Source organism: Elgaria multicarinata, chromosome 13 (assembly GCF_023053635.1).
Source record: "Elgaria multicarinata webbii isolate HBS135686 ecotype San Diego chromosome 13, rElgMul1.1.pri, whole genome shotgun sequence".
Classification (NCBI taxonomy): domain Eukaryota; kingdom Metazoa; phylum Chordata; class Lepidosauria; order Squamata; family Anguidae; genus Elgaria; species Elgaria multicarinata.
The window spans coordinates 33725350-33738915 of NC_086183.1; the positions used below are offsets into that span (position 1 = coordinate 33725350).

The following is a 13566-nucleotide window of genomic DNA, read 5'->3' on the forward strand; positions in this document are numbered from 1 at the left end:
GGCTGGGCACCTGCCAAGGCTCCACCCTTACAGCAGGAGGTTACGGACAAGATCCCCTGCGGTTGATCCTCCTCTGTATCACTGCAACCTGTTTGTTCACCTACTTCTCACTCTGGCCCAGGCAACAGAGGCCCCCTGGCTCTCTGCCCATCATGCAAGCAAGTGGCAGCAATGATGAACAAGGAGCAAGAATGGTAGTGAGAAAATAGAAACCCCCTGAGGGAGGGGCCCAATGAAGGTCTCTTGCCCAAGAGCCCTCCAAGCCAGTCAGCACCACATCAGATAATTGGTGGAGGAAGAAGTTGATGAATGGCTGCTAACCATGACAGCTAGGTGGAACCTCCCGTAGAGGGGGAGTCTACCACAGTGAACTGGTAGAGCAATGGAAGCTCAACACCTTTATTGGCTGGAAGCCTGCAAGAGGCATCTGAGCGGTGCTGCAGGAAACCAAATACTCAACTAGATGGTTGTTGGGACTTGGGAGCAATCCAATCATTCTTCTGCACTGGAGTTCACTGTGGACGGTGCAGAGGTTCTGCCTAAAACAAGTTCTTGCAGGGCCTCTAAGGCCACCGAGTCCAACCCCCTGCTCAGTGCAGGAATCCACCTTAAAGCATTCCTGACAGATGGTTGTCCAGCTGTCTCTTGAAGGCCTCTAGGGTGGGAGAGCCCACAACCTCCATAGGTCATTGTCATACTGCTCTAACAGTCAGGAAGTTTTTCCTGATGTCCAGGTGGAATCTGGCTTCCTGTAACTTGAGCCCGTTATTCTGTGTCCTGCACTCAGGGATGATCAAGAAGAGATCCCAGCCCTCCTCTGTGTGACAACCTTTCGAGCATTTGAAGAGTGCTCTCATGTCTCCCCTCCATCTTCTCTTCTCCAGGCTAAACAGGCCCAGTTCTTTCAGTCTCTCTTCATAGGGCTTTGTTTCCAGACCCCTGGTCATCCTGGTTGCCCTCCTCTGAACACGCTCCAGCTTGTCTGCGTCCTTCTTCAGCCAGGGTCAGGAATTTGGGAAGGTTGGGGGAGGCTGATTTATTGTGTGAAAGAAAAGCACCTCCGTTTCCCGTGGACACTGGGGACGATGGTACGCCATTCCCAAGCGGCTCCTGTCACCTGTGCATACAGTTCCTCCTGGCCTCACTGGCGTGACTCATGTTGTTAACCTCTCTGGACGTTGGCCCATTTCCTGCTTCTAAGTTCCACTTCACATTTGCAATTAACGAAAACCATGGCCGCCTTCAGGCACTTGTAATTTTCCCAGTTAATAAACACTCCTGAACCTCCTCTCTTTTGAATGTTTGCTTTTCTCTGCTTAAAGGAAGAAAAGAATAAAACGGATCAGAAACTTGCATGCTGAATGGCCCCGTTGGACTCCCAACACCGCTTAAACACTGTGATCAAAGGCACAGATCCTGCACATAAAGGGTTATGGGGGGGCAGGGGGCTGTCTGCTTTATTTGCACTATGCATATTTGCGATGCTCTGTTACATTGACAGTCCGCGTTGTTCAGGAGACGGAGTGCTAGGCACTGAGTTCAATCCATGCCTTTTCCACGTGGCCTTGGAACATTTGCTCTCTTTCAGTCTGATGCGTATGGTATTTATTGCCAGAATTGTGAGGCCATGCGAGATAAAGGCTGTAAAAGCAATGCTGATTTTATGATGGTGGTGATTACATTATTGCTGACAAAATACCCTTCAAGAGAATGGGCTTGTAGCTCAATGGGACACCTCCCTTCTCATTCCATGACTGCTAAGTTTGCTCAGGAGTCTTTGGTGAGGGAATTTGTTAAAAACCCTTTTGGAAGCCCAAGTAAACAATGTCTACTAGATCACCTCTCTCAACCTGTTTATTGACACTCTCAAAGAACTCTAAAATGTGAGACAGGACATACAGTACTTCTATTTTATAGTGCTTTGTCATTTTTTTTAAAAAAAATACAGCATTCTTAGACGAGTGTTATATCGCACACTCATTACTGGCCACACACAGTTTTTTGTGGGTACTTTAGACGATGCCTCCCGCCTCCTGTGCCTCTCCTGCTCTTTCTTCTCTATTTTCCGTTACAAAATGTGACCTGGAAAATCTGGGTTTTTTTTAATTGAAGTGAAACGTGCCGCCATGATAAGCAACATGATAAAAATGCCCACTGAATGGGCCATGTGGTCATTGCTGCTTCCTCTTTCTTTCCTGTGTGAAGAAAGAGGAAGCTGCTCGTCCCTACTGTGAGACAGAAAAGCGACGGTAGGGAAATGCGGTTTCCCCCATCTGATGATGCTCTTACGCTCTTTTCCGTTCTCTCTACTGCCCCCTCTGGTTTAAAACAACAACAGCCCTCCAGTTTCTGCCTTGTTATTGTTGCCACTCAATCAACCAGCTGCCACTAACGAGCCATTATGAAAAGACAGAAATCCTAATAAGACCCGCCTTTTTTTTTTCTCTGCACAAAGAGCTGGCAAGAAGTGAGATTGATCCACTGTTACTGGAACCATGACTCCCCCTTTTTGTGTGTGCAGCATTTTGGAGTTTGTTGGGGTTTTTTTAAGGCATGAATGAGATTCTCCCAGTTTGCTTTTCCCCTGCTGCTTGCTGGCATCAGGAAGGACGTACTGGTGTCTGAGATTCAACTGGTTAGAGGGAGGGGGGAATAACATGTCAGGGTGCTTTAGAGCACCCTAAAAAGGAACTAGGACAGCAAGAGTGGGGAAGGCCTCTGCCTGCCTGCCCCACTTTAGAGAGCTTCCGCTATTCAGGTAGTCTGTGCTGGGCTTGAGGGATGCAGGGTCTGACTCTGCAAAAGGCAGCTTTGAATCTTATATACCACAGGATGCTCTTTTTTAAAAAATAAAATAAAACATGGGATGCTAAGGAAAGCCCTGCTGGATCAGACCAAAGGCCCTTGTAGTGCAGCGGCCCTCCTTCTTCCCCACAGCGGTCAACCAGATGCCCCCAAGAGTTGGGCTTCCCACCCCCCAAGGTTTGCCCTCCCGCATCACCAGTGGGGAATGTTGCAGGAAGGCCGCTGGCAGGAGCTGAAGTTCGCCCCCTTGCAAGCAACTTTGAGTTAGGATTTGCTTGAGGCAGGCTGACACCCACAATGTTTAAATTTGCTCCTGCGATGATATCCGGAAGAAATGCGAGTGAACTTTCAAAATAATGACGTGTGTGTGTGTGTGTGTGTGTGTGTGTGTGTGTGTGTGTGTGTTTCTGGCAGCACATGTGCGTGAGAACCCGACTTTCCACCCCCACCCCCTGCTGCCTCGCCGTCCTTCCAAGCATGGTCAAAATAATGTCACACTCCACTGCATGGGATAAAAGTCACATCAGACCTGTCACCCTTATTCCCTTCGGGGGCAGATCTTCCAAGCCCCCGTCATGCATGTTGACAGCTGAGCCAACTCCCTTGCTTCCGGAAGGGTATCCACTCCAGTTCCCAGATGGCTGGCTGACGGCCATAGATGATGCCCATAGCTCTGTGCTACACAACAAACACACATGCTGTGTGGCTCTGGACGGCCCTCCCACCTCCTTGGCTGCGTGCATCTGGGGGCAACCATGGGCTGAGCGGCTGCCTTTTGCCGCATCTCTGTGCCAGGCTCCCTGGGGCGCTGAGTCAGCAGCATCTAGCAGGCTGTCTCCTGCAATATCCATCTGGAGGGAGCGGCTTGAGGGTAACCACCTGAAGGTCAGGAGGCAAAGGAGCCCTTGTATGTGTGCCAGAGTCTGGGAGCAAATGAGGGCCATCATGGTGGTTGAGGGGAGGGGAAGGGAGGGGGCAGGTCATCCCTTTCTTTAGCCCGCTCCTTGGCCCAAAAAGTTCAGGAAGGGATTGAAACTGAGCCTTTATAGACAAGACAATTTAAAATGGCATTCACATCATCTTGAACATAGCATAAGGGTATCCCCATATCCTGTATTTCAGCCTCCCCCAACCTGGTGCCCTCCAGATGTATGGGCCTGTGAGTGCCATCATTCCAAGGGCCATGTGTCTGCCTGGGTTATGTGGAACATAGCCCCCACCCCACCCCAATCTCATTCCATTTCATTCCATTTATTGCATTTTTATACCGCCCAATAGCCGAAGCTCTCTGGGCGGTTTACAAAAATTAAAACTACAACAATATTTAACAATATACAATATTTAACAATATAAAACAACAACAACAACACAATAATATGCAAAAATATACTAAATACAAGTGTACAGCAAAACAAACCAGATAAGAGTTAAAAAAAAAAAAAAGAAGCAGCTTCGTTAGAACATAAGAACCTAAGAAAAGCCCTGCCTGGATCAGACCCAGGGTCCGTCTCGTCCAGCACTCTGTTCACACAGTGGCCAGTCAGATGTCGGCCAGGGACCCACAAGCAGGACACGGTGCAACAGCACCCTCCCACCCATGTTCCCCAGCAACTGGTGTACAGAGGCTGTCTGACTCTGATACAGGAACTGGCTCTGATACTGGATCCAGCTCTCAGACCTCCATCTGTCTGTACCTCCATCCTCACTTGGCCCTGTCACTACCACCACGAGATCCCTTTCTGACCTATCCTTCCCTCCACTTCCTCCCTCCTTCCTTCCTTCCTTCCTTCCTTCATTCCCTCCTTCTTCTCAGCCCTCTGCCTGCTCTGTTCCCTTCCATCCAGTCAGGTCTATATATTCAAAGCAGTTGTGGGCAGCTGCTAGGATGACCACTTATGAATGGCCAAAGAAAAGAGGGGGGAAAAGGCATCACCCAGAAAAGGGGACATCAATTTTCATATGCTAATTCATGCCTACAGATGCAAACTTGGAAGTACTCTTCAAATACTTGGAAGATTGTCACACAGAGGAAGGCCAGGATCTCTTCTCAATCCTCCCAGAGTGCAGGACATAGAACAATGGGATCAATTTACAGGAAGCCAGATTCTGGCTGGACATCAGGAAGAACTTCTTGACTGTTAGAGCAGTACGACAATGGAATCAGTTACCTAGGGAGGTTGTGGGCTCTCCCACACTAGAGGCCTTCAAGAGGCAGCTGGACAACCATCTGTCAGGGATGCTTTAGGGTGGATTCCTGCATTGAGCAGGGGGTTGGACTCAATGGCCTTGTAGGCCCCTTCCAACTCTACTATTCTATGATTCTAATGAATTATTATAATTAAATAAAGGTACAATACATCTCACCTTAGTGAGGAAGGCGGTAAGCAGGTGACCTCTGTGCCCAGTCTTCTGTCCAGGTGGGAACTGTAGAGGGTGCCAGTTGTTATAGCTCTTTATCTTTAGACCAGAATTGGAGCAGACAGCCCTTAAAATGGAAGATGCCTTCAAACAGAGGATGGTCCTCCAGCAGCCCTTCAAACAGAGGACTGTCCTCTGTAGAAGAGGCCACATGGTAAGACTAGCAACTGGAATTTGGTTCACCTGGATAAAACCATCCGTGTGGTTTGGTTTCCGGGAGAGCTCAAAGCAAGTGCCGTGGCTCAGCGGTGGACACAGGAGATCCCAAGTTTAGCTCCTGGCATCTCCTGCCTGAAATGCTGGAGAGCCGTTGCGGCCAGTCCTTGACCTGAGTTACCGGAGGGGCCCTGGCCTGACATGGTGAAAGGCATCCTCCTAAGTCTGTATAGATGTGTGCATGGCAAGATTTGATCATCCCAAATGAGGAGGTTCTGAGCCCCACCCCTACCCCATTGATTCAGAAAGCTATGCTCCGCTGAGTTCAGTGAGACGCGAGTTCTGGTCCTGTGCGGAGTAAGGCTTCGCCCCTTGAAATCCAGGGGCTTTAGCATGCTTCCCCCTGCTTCGTAGGATGGCAGGTGAAGGCAGCTCTCCTGCGCACCCTGACTTGGGTGAAGCCCCATTGAGCCCAGAGCAGAGCTGTGCGGGGTTGGGTTGCAACTTCCGAGTGAATTGATTCACATTGCAGCCTCCGTGCACGAGCCCCCTGGGAGCATCCCGCTGCATCTGGCTTCGTCTATCTAGCTGCCGTAGGCAAAAATCAATTCCCATCCCCACCCGCATCCCCTGGCCCGATCTTGTTTCAGGCGAGGCAGGTATCATGTTTCCTCCGTGAAAGGGTTTTCCAGTTGCTGAGCCTTCGCCCTGCACTGAGAGAAAGGACTTTGGTTTCATTCATTTACCTGCAATGAGAAAACGGGGGGCTGGATTAGCCACTAGCCCAGCGTCCCCCAAACTGGAGCCCTACAGGTGTGTCAGGCTGCAACCCCCATCATCCCCAGGTAGGGGAAGGCCGCACAAGCCCCTGCAACGCTGCCGCCCTAAGCGGCCACCTGGACTGCATCTGGCATTAAGTTGGCTCCATCTGTTGCAAGGAAGCAGAACTGCGCAAACCATCACTAGGTCCTTGCGAGGATCCCATTTGTGGCAGTGCAGGAACGGCCTGATGGATTATGCCCTGAGGACGGCAGGCCTTGGGATTTGGGAGTCACCCCTCCCTCAGCTTGCTTGGCTGATGTGTACAGACTGGGGAAATTGTCCGAGAGATTGTCCAATGGCACCAGATTTCAGGCTGGCTGCACTCTAAGCACAGCATTCCCCCAAATCCTCTGCAGCGTTGCAAGGGATTCTGGGAAGCACTTGTTGGATGGTCAACGCAAACACCTCTTCCGCCCTCGTTTTGATGAGCTTGGGTTTAGGTTTTAAAGCAGGGGCTGCAGCAGCGAGGAACACAGCAATGTTTCAAGGAAACTAGGCACGCTGGGAGCACATTGCTTGCCTGCAAGCAGAATCATGCTCCTGGAAGCCTCCTGCAAGAGCATCTGCTTGCAAACAATGCACCTGCTCCACGTGCACCTTGCTGCCTTGCTAATCTAGCTGTCACCCACACTGACTTGCCCACATTCTGAGGTCATCAACCAAGGCTCTTCTTGTTTGCCCATCTTTGAGAAAAGTGGCCATGAGGGACAGGGCTTTTTCAGTGGTGGCACCATGCTTCTGGAACGTGCTACCAGCTGGAGTATATGAGGGCCCACCTTTGCAGTCCTCCAGAAGAGCCCTAAAGATGCTTTTATTTTCAGTGGCCCTCTTCTCAGAGCTCGAAGGGGCGCTCGATGGAAATTGTTGTAGTGCATTATTGACATTAATGTTTGTATTTGGTTTTAGTTCTGCTGCTTGGCTTTTAATACCGATGAAGTTGTTGATTTGATTTCAATTGTGCGTTCTCGATGCTTTAGGGATTTTGTAAGCTGTCTTGGGAGGGCTTTTTTGTCTTACAGGTGGCATATCCAACAACAACCCACAAACCATGGGGGAGGTCAATTGTCTTTTTAGTTTGCCCCTTCTCAAATCAACTTGAAAGCTGTTTAGTGTAAAACCCTCAGGACCTAACCATTTGGTTCTTCAGTGTCATGGACCAGCATCCCAAACCCTCATCCTCAGAGGATCCCAACCCCTTCTCTTCAGAAGAACAGGCTCTAGAGTTAGAGGGAGAGGTCTCAGCCATCAAAAGGTGTCATGAGGGTTCCATCTCCCCAGGACCCAGGTCTCCAAAATGACACCAGCGGTTGACTGTCCTGCATCCAGAGGAAGTTGCATTATCATCTGCAAACTCTGAAGACTCGAGCCATGAGGACACTAGGATACCACAACCACTCCCACATCATTGCAGCCTGAGATTGCTAAAACAGGCCAGCCCCCTTAAGAGACAAAGACCCAGTTAGTGTTGAGGTGGGGCCAACCAGCCTAAAAGCAGCCACACACTTATTTAAGGCTCAATCTTGCTCTGCTCCTCTTTGGAGCAACATACAGACAAACCTGTCTGGCCTCCAAGCCCCAGCACCACTTAGAGTTTTCCATGGTGCTGGTCTATTCCTTGGCCTGGAAACTGACCTTGCTTTTAAAAAACCCCAATCTATAGCTGAACCTTAAAGTCGAAGCTTCACCAGCATCTAAATGATGCTAAGCCCTCACTACAGTAGAGGCAGAACAGCACAGTGAACCAGAGCAAAATGCTATCCCTTGGGGGATTGCATGGGGTGCAACCAGGTGCTCTCATTCTCCTTTCCTCTGCACCAGCCCCCCTCCCAACCCAAATGCCTGCCAACCCTTGCATCCCTGTAAATCCATGATTCTTCCTCCCAAGTGCTCTGCTTCTCATCTTTCAGCTTCAAGGGGAGCCTTATTCTCCAAGGTAATCACTGGTGGGTGAAGGGCTCTTGATGGGAGAACAAGGCCGCCATCCTTTGTCGGAGAGGGATCGTGTTCCAAATCCCTTTGCACCAGGAAGGAATGGAGTCATCCAGCAGCACAATAGCCACCATATTAATAGCCACAGTGGTAGGAGGCAGAGAGGTTCTCCCTCCGTCTGGGTTCTTCGACGCCTCTTCCATCACAATGGTCCTTTCCCTCACGACAACCTCTTAAGCAGTCAGACAAAGCCAAGCGTCTGAGCAGGCCCAGAATGCAACATTTTTTATCATTATGTTTTAAAGCAGAGAAGCAGACGAGGCTTGTCTGGAGCCAATGGTTTAGCAAAGATCAGGGAGGCAGCATTTGGCAGTAGCTCCAGTGCTGCCATTGGGGAAGTGATACTGGGGGGCTACCGGTCGGCCTCATGGCCGTACTTGGCTCCATGCTGTTTGACATCTGCAAGAAACTGCCTGAGATGACCTAGAAATGTGGGGTATGGAGCCATTAGTGTGCTGACGATACCCAACTCTATCTCTCTCCTTTCCAACAGGTTCCAGGGAGGCAGGGGGAAGTCCTAAACTAGGGTCTGGGGTGGGCTGGATGTGGGATAGCCAGCTGAGGACAGAAGTGCTTTTGGTCAGTCGGAGATCAGATCTGGGGGTAGGTGAACAACCGGTTGGGGACAAGGCTGCACTCTGCTGGAGGAACCAGGCCCGCAGTTTGGGAGTCCTGCTGGACCTCATTTGCTCCTGGATGTCCAGGATCACTTTTGCACAGCTATCTTTGGTGCACCAGTGCCGCCTTCCCCCAATGTGGTGTCCCCCACATCTATTGGATTAGAATTCCCATCATCCCATTGGCCATGCTGGCTGGGGATGATTGGAATTGTAGTCCAGCACATCTGGAGGGCACCAGGTTGGGGAAGTCTGTCTCAGACAATAGGATTAGCCTGGGAGTGTTTGGCCCAGCTCTTGCTAACGGGCTTCCTTCTCGTTCTCCTTCCTTCTGTCCCCAGGGCCTCCGCAGGTACGGCGTGTGCCAGTACCATGGAAAAGCTGCTCCTGCCTCTTCTGATGCTTGGCACCATGGCAAAAGCTCAGCACTGCCCCGGACGCTGCATCTGCCAGAACATTTCTCCGACGTTGACCATGCTGTGCGCCAAGACGGGCCTCCTCTTCGTGCCGCCGTCCATCGACCGGCGCACTGTGGAGCTGCGCCTGACGGACAACTTCATCACCGTCATCCGCCGGAAGGACTTCTCCAACATGACCAACCTGGTGCACCTCACCCTCTCCCGCAACACCATCAGCCAGATCATGCCCTTCGCCTTCTCTGACCTGCGTGCCTTACGGGCCTTACACATGAACAGCAACCGCTTGGCCATCCTGAAGAACGAGCATTTCCGAGGGCTGGGCAACCTCCGGCACCTCATCCTTGGAAACAACCAGATCAACCACATTGAGCCTTCCTCTTTCGACGAGTTCCTCTCCACTGTGGAAGACCTGGACCTCTCCTACAACAACCTGGAGACCCTGCCGTGGGAGGCCATTGGCCAGATGGTAACCCTCAACACCCTCACCCTGGACCACAACCTCATTGACCACATTGCCGAGGGCACCTTCTCCCAGCTCCAGAAACTGGTGCGGTTAGACATGACCTCCAACCGGTTGCAGAAGCTGCCCCCGGACAATCTCTTCTTGAGGGCTGAAGTGTTGGCCAACGTCCGTGGGACTCACCCTTCCACCTTGACCATCAGCTTTGGAGGCAACCCATTGCATTGCAATTGTGAGCTTCTCTGGCTCCGGAGACTCACACGAGAGGATGACCTGGAGACCTGCGCCTCCCCAGAGCACTTGATGGATAAGTATTTCTGGTCCATCCCCGAAGAAGAGTTCATCTGTGAACCCCCACTCATCACCCGCCAGTACTCTAGCAAGGCATTCATCATGGAAGGCCAAGGTGTGAGCCTGAAGTGCAAAGCTGTGGGCGACCCAGAACCTTCCATCCATTGGATCGCACCTGATGGCAAGTTGATCCACAACACCACTCGTGCAACCGTCTTTGAGAACGGCACGCTGGAAGTCCTCATTACCACCTTGAAGGACAACGGCATCTTCACCTGTATTGCCTCCAACGCTGCAGGAGAGGCCACTGCTCCGGTGGAAGTGTGCATCGTACCTCTGCCCTTGCTGGTCAACAACACTGGCCACATGAAAGGACCCGACCCCGGCTCATCCGACATCACCACCTCCGCCAAATCTGGTGCCAACGACACCAAGAATCACCTCGACAAGAAGATTATAGCGGCTGATCTGACAGCCACCTCAGTGGTCATCCACTGGCCCTCTGAACGGCACATCCCTGGCATCCGTATGTACCAGATCCAATACAACAGCTCCCTGGATGACTCTTTGGTTTACAGGTGAGTGGAGTGATGTGGAGTGCCTGGCTTGGCTTGCTGTGTTGTCTTCAGGGCTGGATGTATCATGGGTGTCTATGACTGCACCATGTGAGAGCACAGAATTGGGTACATGAGTGTTGAACCTCCATCAGCGTGAGGGCCACATTCTCTCAAGGGTGTCATTCCAGTGGTGGGTGGAGCCGAAGGGAAAAGGGACAAGGCCAAAATACCCCCCCCCCGAATCCCAGCGTACTTTAGCTTGAAGCTCTTACTGTCACTAACTAAGGGCCTTTAGCTCCATGGCAGAAGAGCCTTGGCTTTGCATGCAGAAGGTCTCAGGATCAACCCCCAGCAGCATCTCCAGGTGGGGCCAGGAGAGAATCCTGCCTGAATCCCTGGAGAGCCGTGGCTGCCAGTCAGTGTTGACAATACTGGGCTAGATAGAAGAAAGATTCTACTATGATTCTACTAAGGCAGCTTCCGACATTCCTAACTAAGCTTTAGAAGAGGCATTTCAGACTTTTCGAAGTGTGTGTGTGTGTGTGAGAGAGAGAGAGAGAGAGAGAGAGAAAGAGAGAGAGAGAGCTGTGCAAAAGCTTGAAATTCACCAAGTGATTGGTGGTCAGGGGAAAGGGCTAGAAGCAGTTGACGTGGCCATTTGAGGAACTGCAAAGTCCAGAGAACCCAAGTTTGGCCTGCGGTGCTGAAGTTCTGCTCCCCTGATTTGGTGTCTTGAGACTCCTCCAACTGGAAGGGAGACTCCCCCGCTATGGCTCCCCCTCTGCCTGCACACCATTTTGTATGCCTTGTTGATCTTCGTCTAGTCTTACAGGTCCTAGCCACTCCAGAATCTCTCGAGTTGTGGAGTGGTCTATAAATGTTGCAAATAAATAAGTAATAAATGAATCATCTGTCTCCTAGTGTGGGTCGTGGTCCAGCTTGGACCAATGAAAGAGGGAATGACAGGTGTTCTTGACTGCTCCAGGCTCCGCTACATCAGGGGATGTAGGAAGCGGGTTGTGTGAAGGGCCAGGATGGAGAAGAAGTAGGATTGCCTGTGCCAGAGGTATATTTGTGTAGGATCAGGACAAAGGTGGGGGGAACCGTGAAGGAGCAGAGATATGTACTGAATTTTGAGCTTAGGGCTTTCTGTGGGGGTAGAAGAGGAAGAGCAGTGGTGTAAAGTTTGGAGACAAACCATTGGAGTTATCTGAGGTGGAATATAGAACCTGGAGAATCTCAGCATTTTAATTGGAAAGACATACAAGTTGCAAGACCTCATGGCTGCGGAGGAAGGCTTGGAAATATATGCGCTGCGTATATATCCTGGCACAAGCTCTCTCGCCATCTGAAGATGAGGAGGTCATGCAGCAATGCCACAGCATGGCACCCCTTCCCGCTGCCACGTTTTGCCCCTTCCTGCCGCTGCATCACAGACTGCTTCTCTGTCGCGTGTTCCATCCCCTGCTCTTCGCTGCTGCTGTGTTGTTGTCTTTATGGAGAGATGAGTGACCCTCAGGAGATCCCCGAAGCTGCTGCTTCCAGCCGTATGAGCTGACACAGTGGCAGCAGCAGCAATAAGTGAGCACATGACAAAGGAAACAGAGGGTGGGCGGCAGCTCCAGAGAGCCCCACCAGCCACTCTTTGGATGAAACAAATGCCCAGGGGGTGGGGAGAGCAGCTGATGGGGCTCTCTGGAGAACCCGCTGGAGGCGGTGGGGCAACACTGGCAATGGGCCTTCCTGGCAGGGATAGCGGAGTGGCACAATTCACCACCTGATGCAGGTGCCTCACCCTGCTTCATGGCAGGGCCGGCCCCAGGTTGGGTAATGGCTTTACCAGGGCTCTCCCCCCCCTTTTTTTTTACTTCCAAGCATAGTGCCTTGAGGAGGGTTGTAAAAATAACATATCAGAAACCGCCCCACATTTTCCACTGCTTTTTTGTGACTTGTGTGCTCTAGCAACAAAGGCAGCCACAGAGTCTCCAAAAACAGCCTGAGAAAGGCCCATTAAGGAGGAGATCCCTGCCTGGTTTCCCAGTGCTGCTGCCTGTTCAGTGGGCGGATTACAGCCACTCACCAGGGCAACCAGGGATGCAGAGTTCGATCAAGACCCCACCCCCCCAGCCCAATTCAGGCTCCCCCAGTTCCATCTCTCTGGCTGTCGGTGCAGGGAGGACAAGGCAGGCAACACCTTCCTGCTAACGGTGGCGTCTGCTTCATGGAAAGTCCAGCGATGAGCCAGGCTTCTTCCTCTGAATCAAGGAACGAGGAGGACAACCCCTTCTCTGCCTGGAAGAAGAATGGGGGGGGGGGCTTTACAAGCAGGGAGGGATCCAGGTCAGGGGTGTTGAAGCCAACAGCCAAATTCAGTTTTGGGAGATGCTCTTGGTGGGTGTGGCCAAAGACAAAAAGGAGGAGGGGCTGAAATTGGTTGTTTTATTATGGTTTTAACTTTTGTGAACCGCCCAGAGAGCTTCAGCTATTGGGTGGTATAAATATGTAGTAAATAAATAAATAAATACCAGCCTCTTTTAGCTTAACGCTCTTCTTGCCAGTAACTAAGCCTCAGGAGAAGGCGTTTAACCTTTTAGATTTTGGAGACTGCGGAGAGGGGGATACCCACAAAAGCCAAGAAACCACCAACCCACAGGTAGTTGGGGGGAATGGATGCTGGGCCACAGAAAGGTGGCATGGCCATCTTGAGAGCCCCAGAGGGCTGGATTTGTCCCACAGTCCTGAGGTTCGGCGCCCCTGTTTTAGATGTACAGTTTTACCCGCGCGCACACCAACCCACGCACGCGCTCACACGTTCCCTGGCTGAAAGTTGGTGGAGCTCTCAGGGGGCCCAAGTGGAGCGGATCCTGTTGCATGAGTGTCTTTGAGTGCCTACGTAATAGCTGTTTGTTGGTCTCCCCGTGTTCGTTAATGACCAGAGACGAAGCTTTGGTTTTCAAAGTGAGGTTCTGCTTCCAACCTGAGGCAAAAGCAGGCCTCCATCCAAGCAGTCTGAATCGGCCTGCTATGCGAGC

At 51.4% G+C, this 13566-nt stretch overlaps 1 protein-coding gene across 1 annotated transcript; it reads left to right on the forward strand.

Annotated features, from left to right (window-relative positions):
* The first annotated feature begins 9179 nt into the window (after positions 1–9179).
* LOC134408156 (leucine-rich repeat and fibronectin type III domain-containing protein 1-like) lies at positions 9180–10559 on the forward strand. The gene has a single exon (XM_063140302.1). It carries the CDS (start codon positions 9180–9182, stop codon positions 10557–10559), a length of 1380 nt encoding a protein of 459 aa, XP_062996372.1.
* Positions 10560–13566: the final 3007 nt, after the last annotated feature.